General features: G+C 46.5%; 5 protein-coding genes across 11 annotated transcripts in view; 3 read left to right on the top strand and 2 right to left on the bottom strand.

Annotated features, from left to right (window-relative positions):
- slo (calcium-activated potassium channel slo) overlaps positions 1 to 11,456 on the top strand; it is a 28,292-nt gene extending 16,836 nt beyond the window's left edge. Inside the window, exons 9-28 of one of the 3 annotated variants that reach the window (XM_069056492.1) lie at positions 814 to 919; positions 1,593 to 1,745; positions 1,796 to 1,951; positions 2,729 to 2,841; positions 3,469 to 3,624; positions 3,679 to 3,755; positions 4,596 to 4,670; positions 5,122 to 5,172; positions 5,644 to 5,664; positions 6,015 to 6,077; positions 6,369 to 6,398; positions 6,817 to 6,949; positions 7,255 to 7,320; positions 7,709 to 7,883; positions 7,931 to 8,155; positions 8,215 to 8,494; positions 8,544 to 8,680; positions 8,726 to 8,838; positions 8,889 to 9,138; positions 11,113 to 11,456. In XM_069056492.1, the coding sequence (XP_068912593.1) occupies positions 814 to 919; positions 1,593 to 1,745; positions 1,796 to 1,951; positions 2,729 to 2,841; positions 3,469 to 3,624; positions 3,679 to 3,755; positions 4,596 to 4,670; positions 5,122 to 5,172; positions 5,644 to 5,664; positions 6,015 to 6,077; positions 6,369 to 6,398; positions 6,817 to 6,949; positions 7,255 to 7,320; positions 7,709 to 7,883; positions 7,931 to 8,155; positions 8,215 to 8,494; positions 8,544 to 8,680; positions 8,726 to 8,838; positions 8,889 to 9,138; positions 11,113 to 11,232 (2,500 nt within the window). In that variant the 3' untranslated portion in view covers positions 11,233 to 11,456. Of the gene's footprint in view, positions 1 to 813; positions 920 to 1,592; positions 1,746 to 1,795; positions 1,952 to 2,075; positions 2,189 to 2,728; positions 2,842 to 3,468; positions 3,625 to 3,678; positions 3,756 to 4,595; positions 4,671 to 5,121; positions 5,173 to 5,643; positions 5,665 to 6,014; positions 6,078 to 6,368; positions 6,399 to 6,816; positions 6,950 to 7,254; positions 7,321 to 7,708; positions 7,884 to 7,930; positions 8,156 to 8,214; positions 8,495 to 8,543; positions 8,681 to 8,725; positions 8,839 to 8,888; positions 9,139 to 11,112 lie in introns of all 3 variants that reach the window. The other 2 variants (XM_069056491.1, XM_069056490.1) reach the window with 2 other exon arrangements.
- A 1,138-nt stretch (positions 11,457 to 12,594) lies between these two features.
- LOC138137198 (uncharacterized) lies at positions 12,595 to 13,917 on the bottom strand. Its single transcript, XM_069056515.1, has 2 exons — positions 13,236 to 13,917; positions 12,595 to 13,188 (listed from the first exon to the last, which is right to left on the bottom strand). Exons 1-2 carry the CDS (start codon positions 13,622 to 13,624, stop codon positions 12,642 to 12,644), a joined length of 936 nt encoding a protein of 311 aa, XP_068912616.1. The 5' UTR covers positions 13,625 to 13,917; the 3' UTR covers positions 12,595 to 12,641.
- A 202-nt stretch (positions 13,918 to 14,119) lies between these two features.
- Positions 14,120 to 17,444, top strand: Sar1 (Secretion-associated Ras-related 1). Of its 2 annotated transcripts, none has more exons than XM_069056522.1 (6): positions 14,120 to 14,259; positions 14,495 to 14,541; positions 14,771 to 14,890; positions 16,430 to 16,495; positions 16,552 to 16,787; positions 16,846 to 17,444. In XM_069056522.1, exons 2-6 carry the CDS (start codon positions 14,499 to 14,501, stop codon positions 16,960 to 16,962), a joined length of 582 nt encoding a protein of 193 aa, XP_068912623.1. In that variant the 5' UTR covers positions 14,120 to 14,259; positions 14,495 to 14,498; the 3' UTR covers positions 16,963 to 17,444. The 2 variants fall into 2 exon arrangements, with proteins under 2 accessions (XP_068912623.1, XP_068912624.1); XM_069056523.1 differs by lacking the exon at positions 14,771 to 14,890 and adding an exon at positions 14,607 to 14,726 and having other exon boundaries at positions 14,121 to 14,259.
- On the bottom strand, positions 17,435 to 19,303 carry Hibch (3-hydroxyisobutyryl-CoA hydrolase). 4 transcript variants are annotated; one of them, XM_069056504.1, is made up of 3 exons: positions 18,789 to 19,303; positions 17,736 to 18,738; positions 17,435 to 17,616 (listed from the first exon to the last, which is right to left on the bottom strand). In XM_069056504.1, exons 1-3 carry the CDS (start codon positions 18,789 to 18,791, stop codon positions 17,480 to 17,482), a joined length of 1,143 nt encoding a protein of 380 aa, XP_068912605.1. In that variant the 5' UTR covers positions 18,792 to 19,303; the 3' UTR covers positions 17,435 to 17,479. The 4 variants fall into 4 exon arrangements, with proteins under 4 accessions (XP_068912605.1, XP_068912607.1, XP_068912608.1 ...); XM_069056506.1 differs by having other exon boundaries at positions 17,736 to 18,732; positions 19,106 to 19,303; XM_069056507.1 differs by having other exon boundaries at positions 17,736 to 18,700; positions 19,106 to 19,273.
- Positions 19,304 to 19,370: 67 nt separating this feature from the next.
- Positions 19,371 to 25,449, top strand: Ltn1 (E3 ubiquitin-protein ligase listerin). Its single transcript, XM_069056481.1, has 15 exons — positions 19,371 to 19,513; positions 19,566 to 19,763; positions 19,891 to 20,157; positions 20,211 to 20,672; positions 20,734 to 20,918; positions 21,086 to 22,074; positions 22,125 to 22,927; positions 22,975 to 23,402; positions 23,457 to 23,800; positions 23,852 to 24,200; positions 24,249 to 24,392; positions 24,475 to 24,826; positions 24,879 to 25,067; positions 25,120 to 25,287; positions 25,337 to 25,449. Exons 1-15 carry the CDS (start codon positions 19,466 to 19,468, stop codon positions 25,394 to 25,396), a joined length of 4,986 nt encoding a protein of 1,661 aa, XP_068912582.1. The 5' UTR covers positions 19,371 to 19,465; the 3' UTR covers positions 25,397 to 25,449.
- The last annotated feature ends 36 nt before the right edge of the window (positions 25,450 to 25,485 follow it).

Here is a 25,485-nt window from a genome sequence, read left to right as displayed (position 1 = left end):
CTCTTCGCAACGGTCGCACCAACGTTCTATTCCCTTCATTTCCCAAAGTGAGCAAACATTTTTCTCTTTTCGGGAGATAATGCAGGAAATGTTGCGTAAGACGTTGTTGCTTCTGGAAATGTAACCTCAAATCGGAAAAGGGTCTGCCAAAATCAGAACCAAGATGAGAAATGCGATTTTGGTAGACCCAAATCGCACAGATCGAAACGCCACAGCTGACACCGCCTCCGAAACATTAATAACTTCCCCCACCGACGTCATCCCCGTAATGATTAATTATAACCGATACTCCCTGAAGCTCCCCCGAACTAACCCCACATTCAGAGCCGCCGTACGCCGCACTTCTGTCCCCAATTGAATGATTGTGTGCCGTTGGTTTCTAGAAAAGAGCCGGATTTGGAACTGGAGGGGCTGCTGAAACGTCACTACACAACGGTGGAGTTTTTTCAGGGGACGATGATGAATGCCGTTGACCTTGAACGCGTCAAGGTACCGATGGGGTTTTACAATTCTATTGGAGTACTTATGGACCGTGTGTTTCGTATTAAATTTCGCTTATTACCTCGCCGCACAGATTATTTTCCTTTTTTTCTTTTCGTATTTGATCGAAAGACGTTTGCAAGTTTCTGGGGAAAGTTGCAAGACGTCTTTGCAGAGTAGTAGGGTAGTCACAAGTGCCTTTCTGCTGCATGGTATATTGCTGGTCTGGTGTATGCCCAAAATGGATCGTAGATACGGTGTCACACTCTTATATACAATTTTCAACCCTGCGTCAGTGTTGTTGTTTTAGTGGTTAACTGTTGAAATGTGCAGGAAACCACCAGACCTAGAACTGGAAGGTCTCTTCAAGAGACATTTCACAACTGTAGAGTTCTTCCAGGGTACCATCATGAACCCTATTGACCTCCAAAGGGTAAAGGTAAGTCGACAGCGCCAACACCATGGTTATATTGTTGTTTTCGATATGTTAACTGTTTTTAAGTTGTCACTACCGTAAATACCTCTCCCGGGGAAGAATAATCGTTTCGTTACCTTACCCCCCAGTTCCGTCACACTAACTAATTTTATTTTTTTTTTACATCGTACGAATTATTTAAACTTAGACACTCTCCCCCTCTCGTTTGCGACTAACAGAACAATTAGCGCCCCCAAATTATAGTGTTTAGGACCGATAACTTCTTACCCTCACCGCAAGTGGTAAGTTGGCTCTAATTCCGACAACCATAATCGAAACCGATCAATTTTACGAGTGCTGCCTCGTCAAACTACCCTGTACTCGTGTGCATGCCTAGTTTCTAACTAACATCACCATCTTCAGGGACTGAGCACTCCTCTTGCAAGAGAAGTTAGTATTGTTGTGATGTTTTGGCATAATGGATTTTGTGGAATGGTAGAAGAAATTAAACAGTACATTGCATGACTTCACGTTTATTAGAGTTGGCTCTGACATAGTTTAGCTTTAGAGCCGGAATTATCGAATTTTTTGGTACCACCGTGGTAGATCTCGCAGTCTCGATCGAACCGTGACGGACTGGGAGATTTCGCACGAACGCGGTGTCAACCACGGTGACTGAGGTGTGGAATCTGTCCAGGTTCACGAAGCCGACGCGTGTCTGGTCCTGGCGAACAAGTACTGCCAAGACCCGGACGCCGAAGACGCGGCCAACATCATGAGAGTCATCTCCATCAAGAACTACAGCGACGACATCCGAGTCATCATCCAGCTGATGCAGTACCACAACAAGGTGAGTGGCGGGGGGTGTTGGTGGAAGGTGTTTGAGTTGGTACCCGGCAGGCGTACCTGCTCAACATTCCTTCGTGGGACTGGAAACAAGGCGACGACGTGATCTGCTTGGCCGAGCTGAAACTGGGGTTCATCGCGCAGTCGTGCCTGGCACCAGGGTTCTCCACGATGATGGCGAACCTGTTCGCGATGCGCTCCTTCAAAACGGTAAGACCTAAAGCAACACGCCATACGCAGACAGTGTCCAATCAACAGCAGAGTCGAACGCGGAGCTTAATCACTCTTATTATCCTTCCTCTTGATTGCTTTATTGAGTGTTCGATGGTTGCAGTCTCCAGACATGCAGGTGTGGACCAATGACTATTTGAGGGGCACGGGAATGGAGATGTATACCGAGACGCTCAGTCCCTCGTTTATAGGCATGCCATTTGCTCAGGCCACAGAGTAAGTCGGCTGAAGGATAATGACCAAACAAAACAAAAAATTCTATGACATACGATGCACTCCTCATGTTCATGCAGAGCCCTCTCTGATCACTTTTTCGAAACAACTACAAGTGGAGCGACTCCAGTCGGGACTGCTCCGACTGGTGGTCAATCCGGGGGGAGGGCGGAGGTGTCAGACAAAGAAGAAGAGTCACAGTGGTTTTGTTTGTTCCTTGGTTTCCCCCCAAGTCTAGTTGGGGCAATCTCCTCCTCCGCCCTCTTCCTTTGTACACCTCCAAAGAGTAACTAACCGTACCAGACCAGAAATAACAAAAACCGAAATTAACGATGACGCTACGTATGATTATGGTTAAGTTTTCGCAAGCTTTTGTGTAATATCTGCTGTTGATGTTCTTCATCTTCGATCTCGTCCACCTGGTCCCCATCCTAGGTCCTTGTCCGACTGCCGTCGAAGCGCGCCACCAGCGACGACCGCTCTGATGGCTGGTTGTGGTCTGTGACATGCCAAGTGTTGAGTGGCGATGTATTGTGGTTTCAGTCCCCCGATACGCAAGTCTGGCAGAACGATTACCTGCAAGGCACGGGATGCGAGATGTACACTGAGACTCTGTCCCCCTCGTTCACAGGCATGACATTCCCCCAGGCCAGCGAGTAAGCTCTTTTACCACACGCAACACACAAATACTGTCAAGTTACCCACTGGTCCTACTACTCATGGAACCCACGCGCGGACCCGTTCCCTCCGCGACCGCAAGCTCCGGGGAGCGAACGGGTCCGGACGCGATCCCGTCTTCCCGAAACGTCCAGAACACAGTTGAATAGCAGTTTTATGTTACTAATGGAATAATTTCTAGACATGTAGATTGTTCTGTGTTTGCGTGTTATTATGGATTTTGACCCCATAGAATAGGTCCCATTGGATAATTTTTTAGATTGATTATATTTGCAACTGATTTGTTTTTTGAGAGACTGTTTTTTGGGGGATGGAGCTTACAATAACGATTAGAGCGGTACCTCGGTACTATGGAATCACATTTTCACTTAGCTTGCCTATCCGCTTCGTCGTTTTTTTTTTTTGTTTCTCACCCAGAGCTCTGGCTTCTTGCATGTCCGTCGTCTCTTTCTTCTTCATTTGACCAACAAACTTATTGTGCATGAACTGGCGTGCATTCAGTTGCTTCTTTTTGGATGAACACGCGCGAGACCTCCTCGACGGACCACTCCGTCGAGGTCCTCTCCGTCGACGCCGGTCCTACTAAAAATCCGAACGTTCGCCAGGTTGTGCTTCACCAAGCTCAAACTCCTCCTCCTGGCCATCGAGGTCAAGGGCACGGAAGGCGCCGACACCAAGATCTCCATCAACCCGAGGGGGGCCAAGATCGTGGCCAACACCCAGGGTTTCTTCATCGCGCAGTCGGCGGACGAGGTTAAAAGGTCTGTAGCGCAGCGCTCCCCGAGCGGTCTCCCGAGTACATCTGTGTGTTGCAGGGCGTGGTTTTACTGTAAGGCGTGTCACGACGAGATCAAGGACGAGACTCTGATCAAAAAATGCAAATGCAAAAACTGTGAGTTGATTTTTTTCTTACCCTTTAAATTGTACAAGCGACTGTTACACCAACTTTGTTGGATTTTTTTCCCTTCTCAAGTGTGTTTCTTGAGGTGGTCATTTCCATCGCTTTCGTCCATGTTCAGGCGCGGACGTGACTTGTACATAACACATAAATAAGTAAACACCTTCGACGTACTCTTGTTTCTGTTCAAAATTTTCAAATGCCATTATGATCGTAAATAACTGAAAAATCTGTTTGTGGTGGCTTTTAGTGGCAGTTCAGCAACGTAACTGGTCCCATGATCTAGGTAATTGATGATCTATAATTGACTCTAGATCTGTCTAGATCCTGCCTGATGGATCGGCTCGTTTTCTTTCTACATTTTTATATATTTACATACCTAGTTTGTTTGCTACCATGAATTATGTTACTTCTATTTGCATTCGAATTACACATTCCAATATGGTTCTGTCACTAACTACTTATAACTAGTCTTGCCATTGGTATGTGTAGTATTTTAATCGAGTTTCCCTTTTTGTTGAATTTTTGAAACGAGTAGATTACTTTCCGTACTTACCGAGAACTTGCTGAAATTTTGCCTGCGTAACGGAATGTACTTTGACACACATTCTGTACCCTCTTGCACATTTCTTATGCATGGATAGGTCCATTTCATAACGAATCTCGCCGAGTAAGTACCGATTTGGTCCCGGAGCAGGTCGATTCCGACATGCGTGGTACCCTGGGCTCCCACTCGTCCCGCCACTCACTCACTTTCAATTCTTTCGTAAAACTCACCCCCGAACTGTCGAAGGTAAAAGAGACTTTTCGTTTTGTTTTTGGCTTTGTTTACAGATGTTGGAATGATCATGATGCAGACAGGCATGGTCAAACAAGGCCTAAACGCCCCCTACCAAAGATGCCTGGATGGTAGGCCGCCCCATTCTATACCACGCTTAGCTGATGCGCTTGTTTTTATTTGAGATACTGTGCAGCGGTGTATGTTTCAGTTTGTTAGCCGATCAAAACGAATCACTGCTGCAACGCAACTAGAGCAATCTCACCAAGACCCTTTAGAGAGCTAATTATAGAGTTGTCGGCCCTCTACGAATCGCGCTAGATCGCGTAGCGAAATTGGGTAGATAGGGCGCCGCGGCCCCTCCCGTCGCGGGCGTGTCCTCGAAATCACGCCCACCTCCCACTACCCACTGTACAAGCCCGACCGCTCTCTCTCTCTCACCCAGCCCAGGGTTGTTCGATGTGTTGTTTTGTGCGGTCGGAGAAGAACCGAGCGGTTCTTCTCCGACCTCTAGGCTAGGCCAACACTTTGGCTGCCCGTTCGTCACCACTAACGATGATTTTTGTCTGGTTCGCTGTACAGTGGCTACGTTCAGGAAAGGCGTGAGGGCCATTCAGATGGTTGGCCGAGCAAGTACGTATCCTCCCATCACTTGTCACTTAAATCACGAACACATCACATAATATCTTTTGATTTCTGATTTACCGACCAACACAAAGATTGTTATCTGTCTCTTTCTGTCTCTCTATCTGTAAATACTGACCGAAAGTACAGCTCGTATTAAATGTTGTTTTTTTTTGTACTGTATCTGGAGCACTTGTCTTTCCCAAATTTCTACGACTTCAGAACCGGTTCAATTTTGTCATACCATGTTTTTTTTTTATTTTTTTACTCGATGTGTGTTAGTTCAAGACCTGTTCTAGTGTGTGTTAGAAAAAGTGTTTAGGTAAATTTGATTTGATCATGACACGACGTCTTCATCTTTCATCCCCTTTTAACAACACGAAAGTTGACGAAAGCAACCCTTCGTCAAGTTTCGCCTCCACACACCAACCACCACGCTCTTACAAAATTTCACAAAACCCATTTTAATTTGGTATGCAGGCGAGGACTTCACGTACTCAAGTAAGTTGCAAAACTATTATCGAGCAGCTCTTCGAAGGGCCACAGGATCACAGTACAGAACTCAAAATGATTCTCGAATAGCTCAGACACCATTTTCTCTCTTTCTTTCACTCTACTATTATCACTCTAACCTTCTCTGATCAACTGATTTTGCCGCATGTCTCTGCCTAGTTGTAGCATGCTCGGTGTTGCACGACAGCACTTAACTTACATTCTAGATCTAGATTTAGCGGTCGCGCCGCCTCCAAACCGTCCCGCGGACTGGAGACGTGTCGCGACCATAGTTCTATAATAATAGCGTAGGGTATAGAGTCATAGTTGTATGTGCGAGATTGGTTTGTGGTTTACAGATGACCATCATCCTCCTCCTACTTTCACACCACCAGAGTTGCCCAAGAAAGTTCATGTCAGAGGTATTGCCACTCTACAATATGCTTAATTGCACCGTTCATCCCAGAACCTCCGCACCAAGCGCAGTCCCGATCTTCTCGTCTCGTTTTTTTTTTTTTTTTTTTGGTCGCGCTTCTTGAAAAACTCTGCAGACTCCCCAACCTTCGTCCTTCACGCTTACCTTCATTGCCACATTAGATCGTAACAGATTAGAGTAGAATTGGTCGATACCAAAGCTCAAATTTGTATTTTTAATAACAAATCATTTTCACGCTGGAGCGACTAAGAAATTATTGACATTTGTTTCTTTCCAGGTGACATGAACAGGCATGACGACATGCACTGTAAGTTGAGTTACTCGCTTTACTAACGGTACGGCTTCGAGATTCTGATTGGCTCGCCCAGAACCAATCGGAGACCTCGATTGTAAAGACACTCGAGTTAGGCTAGGGGCTAGGCGACGAGCGATGATTGGCTCGCCCAGAACCAATCGGAGACCTCGATCTGACTCTAAATTCTAAAGACTAGGCGTGCGATAGGTCTGAAGAGATCTCTCGGTGTAACTGTCGATGTCACTCCCGACTGCCTCGATGTTGTATGCCCCCCCTCTCTCTCTCTCTCTCTTCTGTCACTCCTTTTTGGTGTTTCTTTTTCAAATTCGAGTGCGAATATTAGGAAGCAATTAGATCTTCAATTATGTAGACTTGGATTTTGAACGGACCCAGCGGACTAGACCCTTGACTGAAGAGTTTTGTTTTGCAGTAACCCACCGGAACCAGAACCAACAGCGGAACAGCACGGTCCCCAACATGGTAAATTCAATAAAACAAGTAAACAAAGTAAAACCAAACGTGACAAGAAACGAAAACATTGTGTCACCTGGGTACAACTCAAGGTAAAAAATTTACACATTTTCTTAAAGCGTCCGCTACTCTAATTTTAACATTAACAAGACGACGGTTTTTTTTTTTGAGACAAGAAATCTTAACAGGTTTCTCGACCACGTCACCCTATCAAGCGTTTTAGTGCCGTTAGAAGCACCGCATGGTTTTTCTTCTCTCCACCGTACCCGTACCACGATTTTTGTTGCCACTGTGGACAAAACAAAATAGGGTGATCGATGGTGTCGCTATTGTTTTTCTCTTTTTTGTTCTATTGGTTTTGACATGTGGTGTGCTATCAGCAGTGTGCTGTTTTCAGACCACCGGAGCAGGACACTTCGACTTATGCCGGCTATCATCTTGCCTATGAAGTCAAAAAACTCATGTACGCTTAAGCCAGTACTTACACTTTTCACTTTATAATTAACTAACTGTGCCGCTTGCATCTGCTTGTGTTACTTTGCTTGGACGTCGACGTCCAGTTCGGTTTCTTTGATTTGCCCGATTTGTTGTGCCGACAGCCCCTCGGAGATCGCCCGTGTTTTTTTTCCGCTTCTTAACATTGATTTGATGTTAGCAAGTCGAAAAAGATGCGACCGACGATGACATGTCTCGGTACTCGTTCACCCTGTTGACTAGTGCTAGGGAGACCGATTGTTGCATGACTTGACCAGACTAGTTCTCCCTCCCCGATTTGTGAATGAGCTGAGCCGTAGTGCAAGTTTGTCGACGCGTCGATCTCCATGGGGGTTCTGACGAGCGACGTGTTCCAGGCCCACGAGTCGCAGCAGCGGCGGCACCAACCAGAACAACAACGGCGTGGCCTTGCCGGTCGGCCTGGCCGACGACCAAGCCAAAGACTTCGACTTCGAAAAGACCGAGATGAAGTACGACAGCACGGGGATGTTCCACTGGGGGCCAGCCAAGAACCTGGAGGAGTGCATCCTGGTGAGTAACCCTGGGTGATCGTTCCGTGCACGACGTCGCGCTTGCAGGACCGCAACCAGGCGGCGATGACGGTGCTGAACGGCCACGTAGTGGTGTGCCTCTTCGCCGACCCCGACTCGCCGCTGATCGGGCTGCGCAACCTGGTGATGCCGCTCCGCGCCAGCAACTTCCACTACCACGAGCTCAAGCACGTGGTGATCGTGGGCTCGGTGGACTACATCCGGAGGGAGTGGAAGATGCTGCAGAATCTCCCCAAGATCTCGGTGCTGAACGTGAGAGCGACCCAGGTACCCAGGTTCCGACCCCCGCAATGTCGATTTTTTACCTGCAGGGGTCGCCGCTGAGCAGGGCTGACTTGCGCGCCGTCAACGTCAACCTGTGCGACATGTGCTGCATCCTCTCCGCCAAGGTGCCGAGCAACGACGACCCGACCCTGGCTGACAAGGAGGCGATCCTGGCGTCGCTCAACATCAAGGCCATGACCTTCGACGACACGATCGGGGTGCTGAGCCAGAGCAACGGGGACAACGAGGCGGGGACCCCCGTGGGGAGCCCCATCATTCTGCAGAGGCGCGGCTCGGTGTACGGCGCGAACGTCCCCATGATCACCGGTACGTACTGTACTCCCTGGGGACCACCATGTGTACCGCGCTTTTGCAGAGCTGGTGAACGACAGCAACGTGCAGTTCTTGGACCAAGACGACGACGACGACCCCGACACCGAACTGTACTTGACGCAGCCGTTCGCGTGCGGCACCGCCTTCGCGGTCAGCGTCTTGGACTCCCTCATGTCCACGGTAAGCCCCGCCCCGAGTGTCCACCCCAGACTGACTCTGTTTCAGACGTACTTCAACCAAAACGCCTTGACGCTGATTCGGTCGCTGATCACGGGCGGCGCCACCCCCGAGCTCGAGCTGATCCTGGCGGAGGGCGCTGGTCTCAGAGGCGGCTACAGGTACTGAACCAGGGAAACGTGTCGCGGTGCCTCATCGATACTGTTTCCAGCACTCCGGACAGCCTGTCGAACAGGGACCGGTGCCGAGTGGGGCAGATCTCGCTGTACGACGGCCCCCTGGCACAGTTCGGCGAAACGGGGAAGTACGGGGATTTGTTCGTCGCCGCACTCAAACAGTTCGGCATGTTGTGCATAGGACTTTACAGGTTTAGGGACACGAGTTCGTCGTGCGACGCCAGCAGCAAGCGATACGTCATCACGAACCCACCAGACGACTTTCAGCTGTTACCCACCGATCAGGTGAATATTTTTAAAGCCAAATGAAATCGCGGTTTCGTTCCGTCGAGACACGTGTGTGGACCCTGATGCGGAAAAAATTCAAGAGAGGTATGTTGGGAGCAGCGGCGTCTCGTCTTCTTCACGGGCAACTGTGGTAAACATGTGGTCTGGCTTCGACCGTACCGATGAGGATGAAGAACAAAAGTTACAAACCTCAAATACGCGAGTTCGACAAACAAGCTTTTTTCACTGTCCAAGAGGAGATTATATCGTAAACATTTTGTGTTCTCGAGTAAAAAAATTGTTTTCACGTGAAAACGTCAAACGTCACAATAGACAGATGACAGTTTATAGAGTTCAAAAACCAAAAAAAATGTGGGAAACAAAATGGGAGTTGTCAACTTGAATGCGCTTTTATTTGACATTTGTTTAATCACATCTGTCAAATTTATTATCCACAAAATAGTTATTTATTTAACGAATTCGTGTGTAAATTGGCCTTTTTTTGGTATCTATGAGTGGGCCAGATTAAAACGCGAGTGAAACGAGCGTTTTAAGGCCCACGAGTGCCAAAAAAGTCCAGTTTACACAAGAACGAGTTGAATACAAAGTTTTTTTGGCCAACGACCCCCTTAAAGGCTCCAAATCGCTTAAAATCTTTAAAATTAACTTGACGTTTCGTTTTGACAAGTTGTCACATTTATCAAAATCCGTTCACAAAGGAGAAGATTCTCAAACTCTGACAGTGACGAACAAAAGAGTGATTTTTTTTAAATCAGCTGTCAAAATGTTGTCAAATTGCTACGAAGAATTGAGGAAAATAGCAAATAGTGCATTTCGCAATGTAGATTGGCAACGTCGAGCCATTCAAGGTTATCGGCGCTGTCATTGCGCAAATTGTCGTTTGCGTTGAAAAATTAACGCACACAATTTGAAAAGACGCCTTCGGGAAAAAACGGTAGTGGGCAGCCCCTCACAAAGCGCCCTGATTCGGTATTGCGAAGAGTTGAAAGATCACAAACCTGAATTCAGCAAGAAGACGATTTGTGAGCATTTCAAATTTCAATTACGTTAGAATAGACAGACATAACCTCAGTTTTGACATAGGGGGAAACTGTTGGTCGGTAAGTACAGGTTTTAGGGTAACACAGGCTGTTTTTTTTTAGTTTTGACACTGACAGCTGATTTAAAAAGAAAAATTGACTTTACATTTCGAATTTTGGAAATGGGTTGTTCGAGAATGGAGTAGGGGAAAGTAGTCCAAAACCGGATATTTGTTTGTCACAAATTCGACAAACAAACTTGCATTAGGTAAACCCGAACGCCATTTTCTTCGTTCCAATGTCCAAAAGAAGATTCTCTCGTAAATAAATCTGTGTTCTCAAGTAAAACTATTTTGAAAAGTATATCATGCGGAAATGTCACAATTGACAGTTTATCGAGTTGAAAAAAAACGAAAAAACTGTGGAAAACAAAATGGGAATTGTCAACTTAACTGCACTTTTATTTGACATTTGTTTAATCACATTCATAGCAGATTCTGATCAACAACTTACCGGCTTTCTATTTCTTCTTCTAATCTTTAAATCCCAAGAATTAACTTGATCAAAACTTTTAACATAACCTTACTTTTTAACGTAATAGGTACCACTGAAGATAAATCTGTTGGTGAAGATACCCCCCTTAAAAGCCTAACTGAACTACTGGTTCAAACGATTTCCTAACAGATTATTGTTCGCAAATTTAGGTTAATCGTACGAGCCAAGTTACGACTCTCATTTCGTTTTTCATCGCCTCCCCTTTTGAAAAACGTTTCGAAAAGGGACCGTGGGGCGAGCCGCCGCTGGCGACGAATCGCGCGATGCTAATAATGAATTTGGCAAGCGACAAGATAAACAAAAACACGCAAAAAGTATTTGGGAAGGCGCCATCGCAGTTAAAAATACCACAAATTGCGTTTTTTGACTGATCTCGAAACGACTTGGGACTTTTCAGGTCTTCGTCCTGATGCAGTTCGACCCGGGGCTGGAGTACAAGCAGGTGCGGGGTCGCACCGGCACCGGCCAAGGGAGCGGGACGGGCGGCGGGGGCACCAATAAGGACGACAACTCCTGACTGCTGCTTTGTAGCGCCCTTACCGACGGACCCTACTCGTACATTTAAAGACAAGAGAGGTCCAAGATTGTACCCACCATTCATTCCACTGCCCCTTCCGATGGGTGTTTTCTGTTTTTTTTTTTTTTTGTCTAGAAAAGTATCGTGTTTTTTCTTGATCGGATGCACGTTTTCTCTGTATTGTAATCCGACCCGGATTAAAGGGTTTGTCTTTCGTTTCCTGATTCATCGAGTTTTATTTTAACTGTGGGTGTAATTCTATCGCTACTCGCGTGAGGTCGCTACTGCTATTGCTACTACCAACTAATTCTCTCCCCCAAACGTTTTCCCCCAAAAGTGTGGACTCCTCAATAATGGAAACATATTTATAAATTAATAACTGTAACATATATAGAGACGCTGATTTTTTTAATAATGCTGTTGTGCCATGTGAATAGACTGAGTGAAATCATGAGCTTTTTATAGTCTGTATAAATGATGTAAATAATTGTTAGAGAGTACAGAGGTGGGTATTGATGACCTAATTGTTGCGTTATTACAAATTCGTTTTTTATAAAAACCGTTGAATATTCTTTATAGACTCACTTCAAGAATTGTAAGATATGTACATTTCGAGATATTTCAATTGTGATATTGTAAATAATTAGTTGATAGTTATCAACTCTTCTCATTTCAACACGATATGTTTGTGTGACAAGACAAATTGTTAAGTTTTTAGGGTTAGGGGTACTACGATTTTATCTTGTTTAGCAATATTCACACACGACGATACACCAAACTCACTTCCCCGTGTGCTTATTACCCCCACTAGCTGCATTGTCGATGTTCCGTAGTCGTGGTGAGACACCCATCTCTGGCGATGATGAATTGATGCTAACAATCTCACATGTGTGTCTTGTTATTTATAAAAAAAAAAATTAAACGTAATTATGTAATATTTACATCATCCACCATCACTATCTTCGAAATTGCCGCCGTTTTCTACCCCTACCACCGAGAACAAGATGGCGCCCAGACGAACAACGCCACCTACTCTACGCAAACACACATACACGTAAATGTTGTTCACGCTTCGAAATTTCAACACTGTGAGAGCAGTTGGCTTTAGGGTAACTGCCCTCACAGGTTTAGAGCTTTTTTTAGGTATTTTATTATGGATTTTCTACGTAACAGTGATACACTAATCGTGCTCCGGACGCACCGTCAGGTGGCACCACCGCCGCACCCACCGCATCGTCCATTCACGTGACCGCGCCAAGTGGCGCCACCTGTAGGTCCACCCGAGCGATCTAATTACTACTGTTGTTGATGTTACATGATTGTTAAATAAAGATGCAAATTGTACATATAAAATGTGCGACATTCGAAAATAAAGAAGCTCTATTTGAATAAATATCAAATTTACAGTGTCATTTAAAAGTGTCCTTGTCGCCTTTCCGTTTGAATCCCGAGTACTTTTGCTCTTTGACAGACAACGCTGACAAACTCTTGGATTGGCGTCTCGGGGTCGCCGACACCGATCGAATCTGACAGGTCTCGATAGGTGGCAGCACCAGCGCGTTCTTTAAGATGCCCTTGGGCACCCCGTTGCGCTCCGGCTTCACCCCCAGAAACGGGAGCGAGCTGTAGTCGTCGTCCTTGAGCCACTTCGACGACGAGATCTGCGACGAGATCAAAGAACGCGACGAAGACTGTCGGCGTGTCAATCTACTGGCGCCCCCAAGCGGCGACACTTTTAGGTAGCTGTCGACGTCGATTTCGTCGAGGTTGAGCGTGATTTTCGGCGCGTTTACGGCGATTTTTTCGTAGATCTGATCGATCACAGCCTTTTTGATCTGGTCGCTTGTTTCGAGTTTATCACAGGTATCTTCAGGGTCGATGGCGAGGATCTCGTCGACGGGGGCGGGCGCAGCGCCCGAGGATTTGGTGCAGGTGCCGGTCTTGGTGCCCAGCACGCTGGAAACGACCGAGTTAAGGGAAGTCGGTGAAAGGACGGGGGTTACCATAAGTTGGGGAAAAACTCCATCCACTCCTCGTACTCCTCAGCGTCGTAGTTGGCGGGGATCGGCTCTTCGCCTCGCAAAACCCGGTCCATGCGCTCCAGTTCGGCGCGGACTTGCTTCGAGGCGTCACTCTTGTACTCCTCGCCCCAGCTGAGCGAACTCGACGAGCTTTTGCTGTTGCCTACATCGCGGACGCTTGACAGGATCGCGTCGAGCGAGTCGTCGCTCGAGAGGGCGTGGGTCTTCTCGAAAATCGGAGAGTTCGCTTTGATTTCTTCGCCGAAGTAGAACCTGTCATGACTGTTGGCGGTGGAGGGCTCCGGTAAGGGGTGCTTGAATAAATTGAGGTTATCTAGAGGCAAAGTTCGAACGCTTCGATTTCTCTTCATCGAATCAATTCACACAGCAGTCTTCATCTCTGCGGGGTTGCATACTGACGATTTTAATCTATCTGACTCGCTTTTTACAATAATATTGATTTTTTACACTTTGTGATTTGACTTGTAGGTTGACATTTACACACGTAAGTACGTCATCGAAAAAACGCGAATTACGCCACAATTATGCGCTTGTTAAATTGATAACCGGTTTTGACGTGGTGTTTGTTTATTCTGATTTGGTCAATTTCAATTGAACCTATAAATAAACAAATTAAACGTGGACTAATCACGGACGACCTGAGCGCAGGACGCGTTCCGTCATTCGATTCGATTCGTCAAAATTGCCGATAACTTTGAAAAAACGCCCCGATAAAGTCTCCCGTCGATTTACAAACAATTCTGATAACAATTAGAGACAATCAGCGACTCAATTGTGCGAAATAACGCAAAACGCTGACGGTTATTTGAAAGATATGGAGCTTTTTGCGGCGTCATGTTGACGTTATGTTGGCAGCGCTAGTGTCACATCACCCTTCAAGTGCCAACAGCAGGCCCGTTTACTGGTAAACTTTGAACCAGGCCCAAAAGAATAAAAAACTCAATTAAAATAGCAGTGTTAGTGTTAATATTATAGTGAAATTAGCGTAAGTACCTCGCTTGGTTCTAAACACGCACTTTTGGTACCGTACCCAGCTTGTGAATTTTTTTTGGGGAAAAAGTTGTCCCCGTCGCTTGTCAGTTTACGTCAAATCATTGTCTTCAGCATTTTATTATTAAACCGAAGCTATTTCCACTCAAACTGACTTAAATTAGTCGCCGAAAGAATCAGCTGAGTCACAAGAGTCATCAAGGTTATTCACTCATTGTTATCATTTTCAGGAAAATGTTCATTTGGGACTGGTTTACAGGCGTCTTAGGCTATTTGGGTAAGTCCCGTTTGCAATTTTTTAATAATCAACGTATTATTTTCCTCGAATGTGTTTTGGAGAAGGTGTGAAGCGTAAAGGTCGCTATTTAGTCTTCGGTTTGTCTGGTTCTGGCAAGGCCAGCCTGGTCGAACTGCTGTCTGATGAGGGTTTGATCGATTGCGTGCCGTACGGTCATCCGACGGGTGAGTTTCACCGAAAACGTGACTAATCGCATTCTTGCATCTAGGCTTGTGGAAGAAGTCTGGCAAGCTGCTCTTCCTGGGGCTCGACAATGCGGGAAAAACTACATTATTGCACATGCTCAAGGATGACAGGCTCGCGCAGCATCTTCCCACACTTCATCCCAGTAAGAATCTTTACCTTTGTAATGTACCCGACCTGATGGAATTCTAACGCGTTTTGATTGGTCCCGACGAGTGACGGGTGATTTATTATTGGTTGTTTTATTAGGGATTTATGATGGGTGGAGCGTCAAACGCGAACTACTCTGATCGTTGACCTCAGCATCAAACGTTCAGTTAGTTCCTTGTTTCGCCGTTGGCGCTGTCAAAATTCATTGAAATACATATGATGTCCATGTGAGATACACATTTCAAGAAAGAATCATTTTGTTGCTGAAGTAACAAAATTTTGCGAGGTCGCAAATACTCGTTTAAGAACTGCCACGTGGCACTCACGTACTTGACCGTGACATAAAAAGTAAACGTTAAATTGACACTTATCGTTTTGAATTGCTAATGTCGTTTTAGGCGTGCTGGAAAAAACGAGTTGGAATTGCTTTTACAGTGGCGTCCAAGTTAGAAATAATTTGGAATATTTTATTTTGTCACTTCTTTAAATCTCTTTGAATGTATTTGTTTTGGATTTTTTAAGTCTCGGTAAAAATAGAGAAACTTTTTTATCATTACACCTCCACGTAATTTATTAGAAAAAGGTATGTGCGTGTGTAATTTGCGATGACAATTTCACTAATGTGGAACTTGTTACACGTAGAGCCCCAGCTGTCAAAAGTAAAAACAAAATTCTGTTTTGAAATGGTGCGGATTTAAATCCCATTGTAAAAAAATTGAAAGAATAAGTAAGAAACTTGTATTGAATAACCTTGTGGAATTTATAATGAACATTTCCTGTTGATACGGAAATGACGGTGACCCTAAGCATAAATCTACAGTTGTAAAAATGTTTTTAGAGCAATAACAATGATCTGTTTTGAAATTGCCAACCAAAGCGTGGATCTAAGTCCAATTGAAAAGCTTTGGAAATCAGATAAACATCATTAAGGAACACCAGTAAAAGTAACTACAATTTATTTGAGACGCTTATGTGGACCTAAATACCTTTAAGAAGACGAACTAAGAAAAACAATGCAGAAAACATTTGGAAATCGGGATATAAATAAGGAAAAAAAAACACCAAACTTTTCTAGTGAATATTAAACGAATTTATTTTTTTAATTAGTCTACATAATAGTTATTTATGTAACAAGTGAGTAAAGTAATACATTTTTACTTGAAGGAAAATTTGCCGCACGAGCCGGAGCGAGTGCCGCAAATCCGTCGAGTAAAAAAATATATTGAAAAAAGTTTCTCCGTGTTTATTCATTACCGAACGTGAAAACTTGAGTGTAATTGTGTTTTCCTCCAAGATGCAACGACGCAATTGTGCAAAATAAATCAGCATCACAATTCGCTACGCTTTTAAGCCTGATCAAACATCAACTCGGTCCATCATAATCCCGAAACAATCCTCTCGACGACCACTTAAAACGTGATTTCGTTATCTATCGTGTCACGACACTAACCCAGCCGAATCGAATTCCGCAACTAACGACCTTGACAAAAGCCAAAATCGCTGCGTAACTCTAATTCCACGCGAAACATTGCAGCGTCAGAGGAATTATCTATCGGAAACATGCGATTCACGACGTTCGACCTGGGCGGCCACTCTCAAGGTAAGTCCCGACGCAGTCGGCGATAACAGCGTTGAAAACGGTGGGGGCGGTTTCAGCGAGGCGCGTCTGGAAGGACTACTTCCCGGCCGTCGATGCCATCGTCTTTCTGGTGGACGCCAACGACCGGGCTAGGTTCGAAGAGAGCAAACAGGAGCTGGTGTCGCTGCTGACCGACGAGACGCTCTCGACGTGTCCGGTTCTCATCCTCGGCAACAAGATCGATCTCCCGGGGGCCGCCTCCGAGGACGAGCTCAGGATGTACTACGACCTGTACGGACAGTCGACAGGAAAAGTAAAAAAAAAAAACGCGAAGGTGAAGACAAGGGTTTATCGATGATGATGATTTGCAGGGGAAGGTGCCTAGGTCGGACCTGTCGGCGCGCCCTCTAGAGTTGTTCATGTGTTCCATCCTGAAAAGACAAGGCTACGGCGAAGGGTTCCGTTGGCTAGCACAGTACATCGACTGAACTCAGAAGTAATAAAATCGGTGTTAACGGACTGTTTATATACTTGTGAATTTGTAACGTTAAGAATTATCAAAAAAAAAACTTGGAGGAAAGTCGCGGGTGGTCGGTCATTATTTGTTGAAGGTTGTATTGTCCATCGCAGTTTAGTTGTGTCCCAAAAAAAATTAGTCCCGTAAGTGTCATTTCGCAGTTGTACCAACCCCCGCGACCTGTCCCGTTCAGTTTTTGAAAACTTTTTAAACTCGTTTTTCAATACAACACACTGTGTCCACTCACACAGCCGTGGCTAAGTGAATTTTTATTCTGGTTTTCGTCAACTGACATTTTAGGTAATTTAGTTCGATGCCCACCACAGTTTAGATGAAATCATGAAAAACGGCACTGGTTGCTAATTACCTTACTACAATGATGGTTTGGTGTAAATTATTTAAATCAATTCAAAAATTCAATATTTTTTGTTGAATAAAACCGCTTTCTATAAACGTACTGTTTTATTCAACCCAAAACACATCATCTATCACAGTTTGTGCCTCAACTCCTGGTCCTCAGGCAGCTTGGCGAAGTGGCTCTCAACCAGCGCGGGCGACACGTCGGACAATTTTTCAGGCTTCCATTTGGGCTTCTGGTCTTTGTCGATCAAGAGCGCTCTCACACCTGAAACACGAATTGATTATGACCCCTTCGTGTGCTACAAATAAAATTTTGGACTAGTCAAATGTCAACGCGAACTGTCACATGTCAAGTTTGAGTTTGACAGTTTAGGTTATGTTCACCTTCGTAGAAGTCCTTGTTGGCCAGGCAATTGACCGCGATCCTATACTCCATCTGGAGGCACTCCTCCAAGGTCATCTTGCTCCCATGCTCCAACTGCTTCATGGTGACCTTCAGACTAGTCGGCGACATCTTCTCCAACAACTTGACCATATCTTGGGCAAAGGGAGAGCCGTCTTGCTCCAACCTCGCGATAATCTCTTCAACGGAACCCGCCGAGAAGCAAGCGTTGATCTGCTTCAACATCGGCGTCAAGCTAAACTCGCTACTGTCCTTCGCACTGTGCTTCTTCAGTGCAGAATCGATGCTATTCGCGTCGCTGCACTTCAACAAGTCGCCCTCCAGGGCCTCCAAGTTGGCGCTGTTGACGTAGTGCGTGGCGATGCCCGCTTTGAGCAAGTCAGCCCCTTTCAGTCTGTACCCCGTCAAGGCCAAAAACAGGCCGAGTTTGCCCCTCAATCGGGGCAAGAAATACGAGCCCCCCACGTCCGGAAACAGACCGATTTGGGTCTCGGGCATCGCGAAGACCGACCTCTCGGTGGCCACGCGGTAGAGGCCGTGCACGGACAGGCCCACCCCTCCGCCCATCACAATTCCGTCGATGAAGGCGACGTAGGGGATTTTGTAGGTGCCGATAAGGCCGTTCGTCATGTACTCCTGTTTGAAAAACGCGTGGCCGAGCTTCTCGCCTTTGAGGCCGGCCAAGGCCACCGACTTCACGTCGCCGCCAGCGCAGAAGGCCTTGCCGCCGGTGCCCTTGATGATGACCAGGGTCTTTTCGCGCTCCCAGCTCGCGAGAGTAGGGTACAGCTTGCTGACCATCGAGAGATTCAAAGCGTTCAACGCTTTGGGCCGGTTCAAGGTGATGACACCTTTATCGCCGACGTTCTGGAAGATGACGTCGTCTCCGGAGGTTGACATTTTGCGGTTCGGCAGGAATCTGGCCGAGCTGATGGTGATGAATTTCCTGCACAGGTTTGAGGTTAGGAACAGTTTTTTCTGCAACTGAAAGAGACAGTCATTTCGATTGATTTTACAAGTGCAACACTGATTACCATTTTCAACTGATAAAAATCCACACTGATTAACTTTTAAATCACAAGGACAGGTTCAAAGTTCACAAGTGTCAAACACAACAATATTAATTCGGAACGAGTTTTTTGATTTGTGCGTTCTGGCTCTGGCCTGGCGACAACTTCGTGCAGTGCTAGAGCTAGATATCGCCGCAATTTCGAAATTTACTGGAAAATTTGGCTGGATTTTCGAAAAAAATTTTGGGAATGTCAAAGTTTTAAAAATGTCTTCGCTAGGAGACCAAAAGCCAGATTTTGGACGGTAACAGGTCCAAATCGCTCAAAAAACATCACCTTACCGCTAGCTGTGCACGACTCGTTCAAAATTCATCCGTAAATGGGCCACCAGGTATTTTCAAAAACGGGTGAAACAGCCACACTCGGTATTCGCCCCCCCGTATCGGCACCAATTAAAAATGATAATAACGTGTCGAGCGTCAACGTAAAGTTGATTTTGCGATAATTACATGTGAAATTGATTAATTCGTGAAATAAAATAAATGGCGGCGATTATGCAACCAATTATACTGCGTTTTGAGGTTATGTCAACCATTTGACACTTCAGGCATTTGCATGTGATGTATTATTTGTGATAAACTAGTGATTTGTGACGCTGTATCCACTGTTTTTGTTCCGTATTTGTGATTAAGTTAATTAAAATGGGAGGGAAGCACAAACAAGCCCAAAGAATTAAAAACAATGCGCGGGTAAGCACTCAGCTGTTGGGCCTTTCCAACACAAAAATCTCCCCTTTCGTAGCCTTCCAGCAGCGGCCGCAGCGCCGAATTACTTGCGTCGACGTCCCAAGTACCCCAATTTTCCACAGTCAAAGAAATCAGGTTTGTCCCACCCACGTTGTCGCTAATGAAAACTGAAGAATTTGACTCTTCGGTGTCGCCAGCTTTCCAGATAGTCTTCAAGAAAATGAACAAAAAGGACTGCACCACCAAACTAAAGGTAGCGTAACTGTAGCCAGATAATCGAGATTACGCCTTCACTATTTTGAAAAAAACTTGTCATAATAGTTATGTGATTTAGAACTTTACAAAAAGTTTCCAATTTTGTTTTGTTTTTGCGTGAACAGGCGTTGCAAGAGTTTTCCGACCTGATCGCGACCTCCGAGGCGGAAGCCGTGAAGACGATCCTCGCGTTTTGGGCCACCCTGTACAACATCCTGGCCACCGACACCGACCACCGAGTCAGAGAGGCCGTGCACAACGCCCACCACCAGATCATCTTGAAAGACAAGAAGATGATCGCGCCGCATCTGAAGCAACTGGTGGGTCCGTGGTTCACCTCGCAGTACGACAACTACCCGCCGGCGGCGTCGGCCGCCTCCAAAGCCTTCGCCGTAAGACTTATCCCCAAACCGGAACGATTCCCGTCTCTAGTCGCACTTTTCAGGCCGCCTTTCCGCAAAACAAGGTGCAGGACTGCGTGGTTTTCTGCCAGAAGGAGATCCTCACCTACATCCACGACAATCTGACGTCGAAAATCGAAACGAACCCGAGACACACCACCAACGACGACGCCGAAGCGAAATTCGAACGAGTCGTGATCTCGAGCCTGCAAGGCTACTGTCTCTACCTGAACACTCTGACCAATGAGCAAATCGAGAAGAGCGCGGATCTCAACAGGCAAATCATAACCAACTCGAGATTCTTGAAATTGGCGACTCACAAGACACCAGTTATCAGGGCCACGTGGTTCAAGGTGTTGGCCACGCTCTACCACAGAGCTGGATTTTTACTCGCTGGAGAGCACGCTCACGTCGTACCGATTGTTTTCAACAATTTGGACGAGAGCGAACCCGCTGTTGTGGGGTTCGTCTGGGAGGCGGCGCTGCTCGTCATGGACCTAGGAGAGGTAAGATTTTATGCACCACGTGGTCCAGAACAATTGACTGTCCGATTTTTTCGTGGTTCAGGATTGGTGGAAGTACGTCCACGTGGAGAAATGTTATTTGGCCAAGTTGCGAAAGGTGTTGAAGGAGGGGGGACAAGGCAACGCGACCGTCATTTATCCCAATCTGTTGTCGCTTTTGCACAAATTGCCGACCACGGTACGAGTCGATCATTTCTACGACAGTTTCTTCGAAAATCTACGCTCGGGGTATGTTTTTACATATACTTCGTTCACTTGAGCCGTACAGTTTCACAATTGATCAAAATAAAACAAAAGTCGTCCGAGGGGCGGAGCCTCTTCACGTGATCACTCTATTGCTCCGGTGAACCGAGTATAACTTTTTAAAATCAGTCTAATTTTTATTTTCGTGCAAGATTGAAGCGCAAGAGCGTGATCAGCAGCAAATCTGAATCAACCGCGGTCGTGACAGCTCTGGTAGAGTGCCTGCAATACGTCATCCTGATCAACCAACAAAACAGCGACCTCTGCGAAAAACTGATAAAATCCCATCTGCTACCGTTGATCGAGTGGAGCTTGACCGGCGAGCAGACCTGCTACCGAACGGTCTTCCACCAGACGGCGCTGCTGGTGCAGTACTGGAGCAGGAACAAAACCATCGACAATTACCCCCGATATCTGAACCTGTTCTGGCAGTGCGTCTCCAACCTTCTCGAAACCATTACGAATCAAGACGATTCAGATCTGGCCGACAGACAGGTCACCTTCATGCAGCACTTGAAGAACGCAGCCAGACCCAAAGAACAGTTGAAAGTGGCGTTTTCGAGTAACGAACGCGACGGACGCAGCTCCGAAACGACCAATCTCGAAGTCGACGCAACCTACAAAGACAACTTAACGAATCTGGTGTACACCGTTTTGAAGTCGTACGTCGAGCAAATACGAGAGAAGAAGTCGAAACGTCTCCTGCAGGATGTCTTCTCTTTGATACGGCTCTTCGAGAGTCGAGATTTCCTCGCGGGTTTGAGCAGGCTCGTCGGCGACGACCGAGAGAACTTGTCGCACGTCTACGACAAGCTCCTGTACGATTGGTTGGCGTCGAGCGAGTTGTGCTGCGAGACCGTCGTCGACTTGACCTTCGTCCTGCTTCGGCATCTCGGCGACGACGAGAAGAGGGCGATTTTGCGGTCGCTGTTGCAGTTCGGCGAGCGCGAGTCGTTCGCCTGGTGCGTCAAGAACGCGTTTTCCCACCCGCACAACCAAGATCGAGTCGTCCAGGAGTGGATGGAGACGCCGGAGGTGGGGAAGTTTTTGCTCGCGACCACCGACGCCAACTTGAAGGAGGACTGTCCGGCCGAGTTGAAGGTTCTGTTCCGGTTGGCCTTCACAGAGGGCGCTGATGGCGGTAGGTGTCGCGTGACGATCGCAGCGCCGATATTAATTGTGCGTTTTTAGAACTGCTGCTCGACCAGACAACCGTTGACCAGATTATTGCGAAGCTCCAAACTCCGCTTCTCCACCCGGAGGACTTCGCAACTTCCATCGATTCCTGCGCCCGATTGGCGTCCTTCGTTTCCGGAATAATCTACACGGAAAACTCGCTTTTGAAAAGTGGAGAGTCGCTGCTTTTGGCGCTCTTCCAGTTTTCTTGCGCCGACCATGCCGATTTGGAATTTCTAACCAAAGATACCCTCTGGGAGGTGAACACCTCGTGGCAAGACGTCGTGACGGTGCTGTCGAAGAACCTACCCAAACAAGAATTTAACGATTTGGTTGGCAAATTTGCCGACCTAGTGGAACAAAATTTCTTGGAAAAGTTCCCGCAAGAAGGGACCATCGACACTTTGATAGACGCGATAGTCAATTTTGTCAGATCGGTGTTTGGTCAACAACCGATGATGGTCACGAATGTTTTCGATATTTTTTTCAAACGCAATTTTATACCAGGCTGGAAAAACAAAATCACAGAATTATGCCTTCGTGCGGAATATCTAACGGGGAACTTGACCAGCCCCCATGAAACTTTCAAAACTGACTCTTTGGACGTGAGCGACGAACAAATCCTCAAGTACTTCGTTTGGAGTTACGTCAAAATCGCTGTTTTATCTTCACCATTGCAAAACAACGAAAGCGACGACGACGACGACGAAGAAGAGGCCAAAGAGATCGTTTACGTCGTCGATGACAACACTCTCCTGCTGACGGATTTGTTGTACGACGTGGCAGCAGCGCAGTCGTTCTTGACCAATTACAAAATGGTAAACTTGTCATATTTTTGTTTCGCACTCATCACGATCCCTTCCAGACCAGATATTTCGCATCCACGACCCACTACTACGACTTGACACGAAACAAGACCAAAACCACCATAGATAAGTTGGGAATGTGCGACGACATCAAAACGAATCTCGTCGCACGACTCGACTCGGACTCTTACCTGTGGTGCAAAGTCGTCCGCTTGTTCCATCACGACATCGCGCCGAGTCCCGCCGAAGCCGTGTACAAAGATTACTGCAAGAGGACCACAAACAACTTGAGTAGGCTGCACTTGACTCAAATCTACGGACCACATCTGGATTTTGACAGCGTCCAGTTCACGTCGTCCGTGCTTGAGGACGTCGTGATCCTGCGGAGTCTGCTCCATTGCGACGAGATCGACGTACAAATCGCCGAAGTTTTCGAGAAGATCAAGAAACTGCGAAGCGAGAACATCCCGGGATTTCTCTTCGAAATGTAAATATCTAGTCTAGATTCCTGCATTACCGACACTGCAATGTCATTTTTCAGCAAAGATACGGTTTGGAGCTTGCGGGAGGTGGCCATCGAGGTCGTTCGCCTCTTCACCAAGCTCATCAGAGACAAATTCGAGTGTCTCAGCCGTCAACACTGGGATTTCGGCGTGATTTCTCTGTCGTCTTGGGCGGCGAATTGTTGCAAACTTCGCACCTGTCATGACGGCGAACAGTTCCAAGCGTTCGCCGTCGCCGTTTCCGAATTGTTCATCGCGTTGAACCAAAAAATGGACGAGTTGAAGGCGAACAAGATCAAGAGCGGCTTCGTCGAAGAGTGGGAAGATTTATTCTTACCTAATGTTCACACGGACCTGTTACAGTTGTGGCTGTACTTGTCAGGTTTGTAAATGTCACTGTAGAAAACTGCATTACCGACGTGACATGTTCCAGAACAAATCGCCAACAGAACGAGCCTGTCGACAGACTGTCATCCATTTTTACAAGAATTCGGCAAAATAACGTCCGACTTCAACTGGAAGTTAACTTTCAACAGAGACAGCGCTTTGCCAAGCTGGTCCAAGATTTTGAAACGTTGCACCGTCTTGCTTGTCAATTCTTCGGCCATTTTGCAACTGTGGGGTTACAAAATGTTGCTGGTTCTGGTACCCGGACTGGTCGAAAATGATTTGCAATCGGACAGCAGTAACACCCCCAACACTAAAGGATTCACAATCGAGCAGTTCAGGGAAGTTTTGTCGCAAACCCACAACATAGTCGATGGAGTGTTCACGGGGTTCAAGTAAGTGGAAACCGAGTGTCGGGTGGGTTTATTAAAATTTGTGCGCAGATTAGGGGAGGATAGTTGTCAAGTGACCCCCTTCACGGACTCTTACACTTACGTTTTCGCGTATTTGCTGCTGTGGGGCGTTTTGCTGAACCTGTGCGAGAAGTCGCCCCCCGAGCTGAAGTACCAGTACGCGGATTGGTTGAGGTGAGCGGTGCCATCTAAAGTCCCTAGATATCTAGGGACTTTAGTGCCAACCGTCAAAATCAATCTCACTGACGTTTTGCAGAAACGAGAATTACTTCAAGACGCTCTTGAGCAATCTTTTCAAGCTGATGCCGTCGGAGATTCTGCACTACAACGAGGGCAAAGCGAAAGGTTTCGCCAAACTGTTCCTCAAAGAGCCCAACTTGCACTTCAAAGAACCCTGCACCAGCGAGCAGCTGGAACACGTGGTGTGCTGGATCTACGCTTCGTGTCTGTCACAGCTGCCGGCGCTGGTGCGCCAATGGTGGTCCGAAACCGAGACCAAAGTGGCCCAAGTCGTCGAGAAAGTGACCGCTTATTACGTATCGCCGCAGCTGTGCAGTCAAGAGTTGTCGGACGTGGCCCATCGCGACAACAAGTTCAAAAATATGACGGTTTGGCGCTGGTGTCTTTGCATTTCTCGTGTTAGTTAGTGTTTGGTTGCAGATAAAAATAATTCCGTCGGTGCGCGAAGTGATAGCGATCTATACGGTGGACGAGGCCCAGATGGAGCTGGTCATCACCCTACCTCAGAACTATCCGCTAGGGGGGCTGGACGTGCGGTGTAATCGCCAAATCGGGGGTCCTCTGCACAAGCAGTGGCTCATGCAGTTGAAAAAATATCTCTTGCATCAGGTCAGGTCAAAAAACGATACGTGGTGATGTAAGTTACGGCGTGATTTTCCAGAACGGACGGATTTGGGACGGGCTGTCGCTTTGGAACACGAGTCTGGATAAGAAATTCGACGGGGTCGAGGAGTGTTACATTTGTTTCGCAGTCCTGCACCCCGGTATTTACCAACTGCCGAAACTGACGTGCCAAACGTGCAAGAAGAAGTTTCATTCGGCTTGTCTCGTAAGAGCGTCCCGGCATTTTTTGCTGTTTTTCAATCGATTCGTTTCAGTACAAATGGTTCAGCACGAGCAACAAGAGTTCTTGTCCCATCTGCCGCAACCTGTTTTGAACCAGATAATTATTTTTATGTTACTGTATTTTAATAATAAAAGTTTTGTTGATGGAACTTTTTTAATCAAGGTGGAGGTCGTTACGAAT

Source organism: Tenebrio molitor, chromosome 8, assembly GCF_963966145.1.
Source record: "Tenebrio molitor chromosome 8, icTenMoli1.1, whole genome shotgun sequence".
Lineage (NCBI taxonomy): Eukaryota > Metazoa > Arthropoda > Insecta > Coleoptera > Tenebrionidae > Tenebrio > Tenebrio molitor.
Note: the sequence above shows the minus strand (reverse complement) of the source record. Positions and strands in the feature narration are given on the sequence as shown.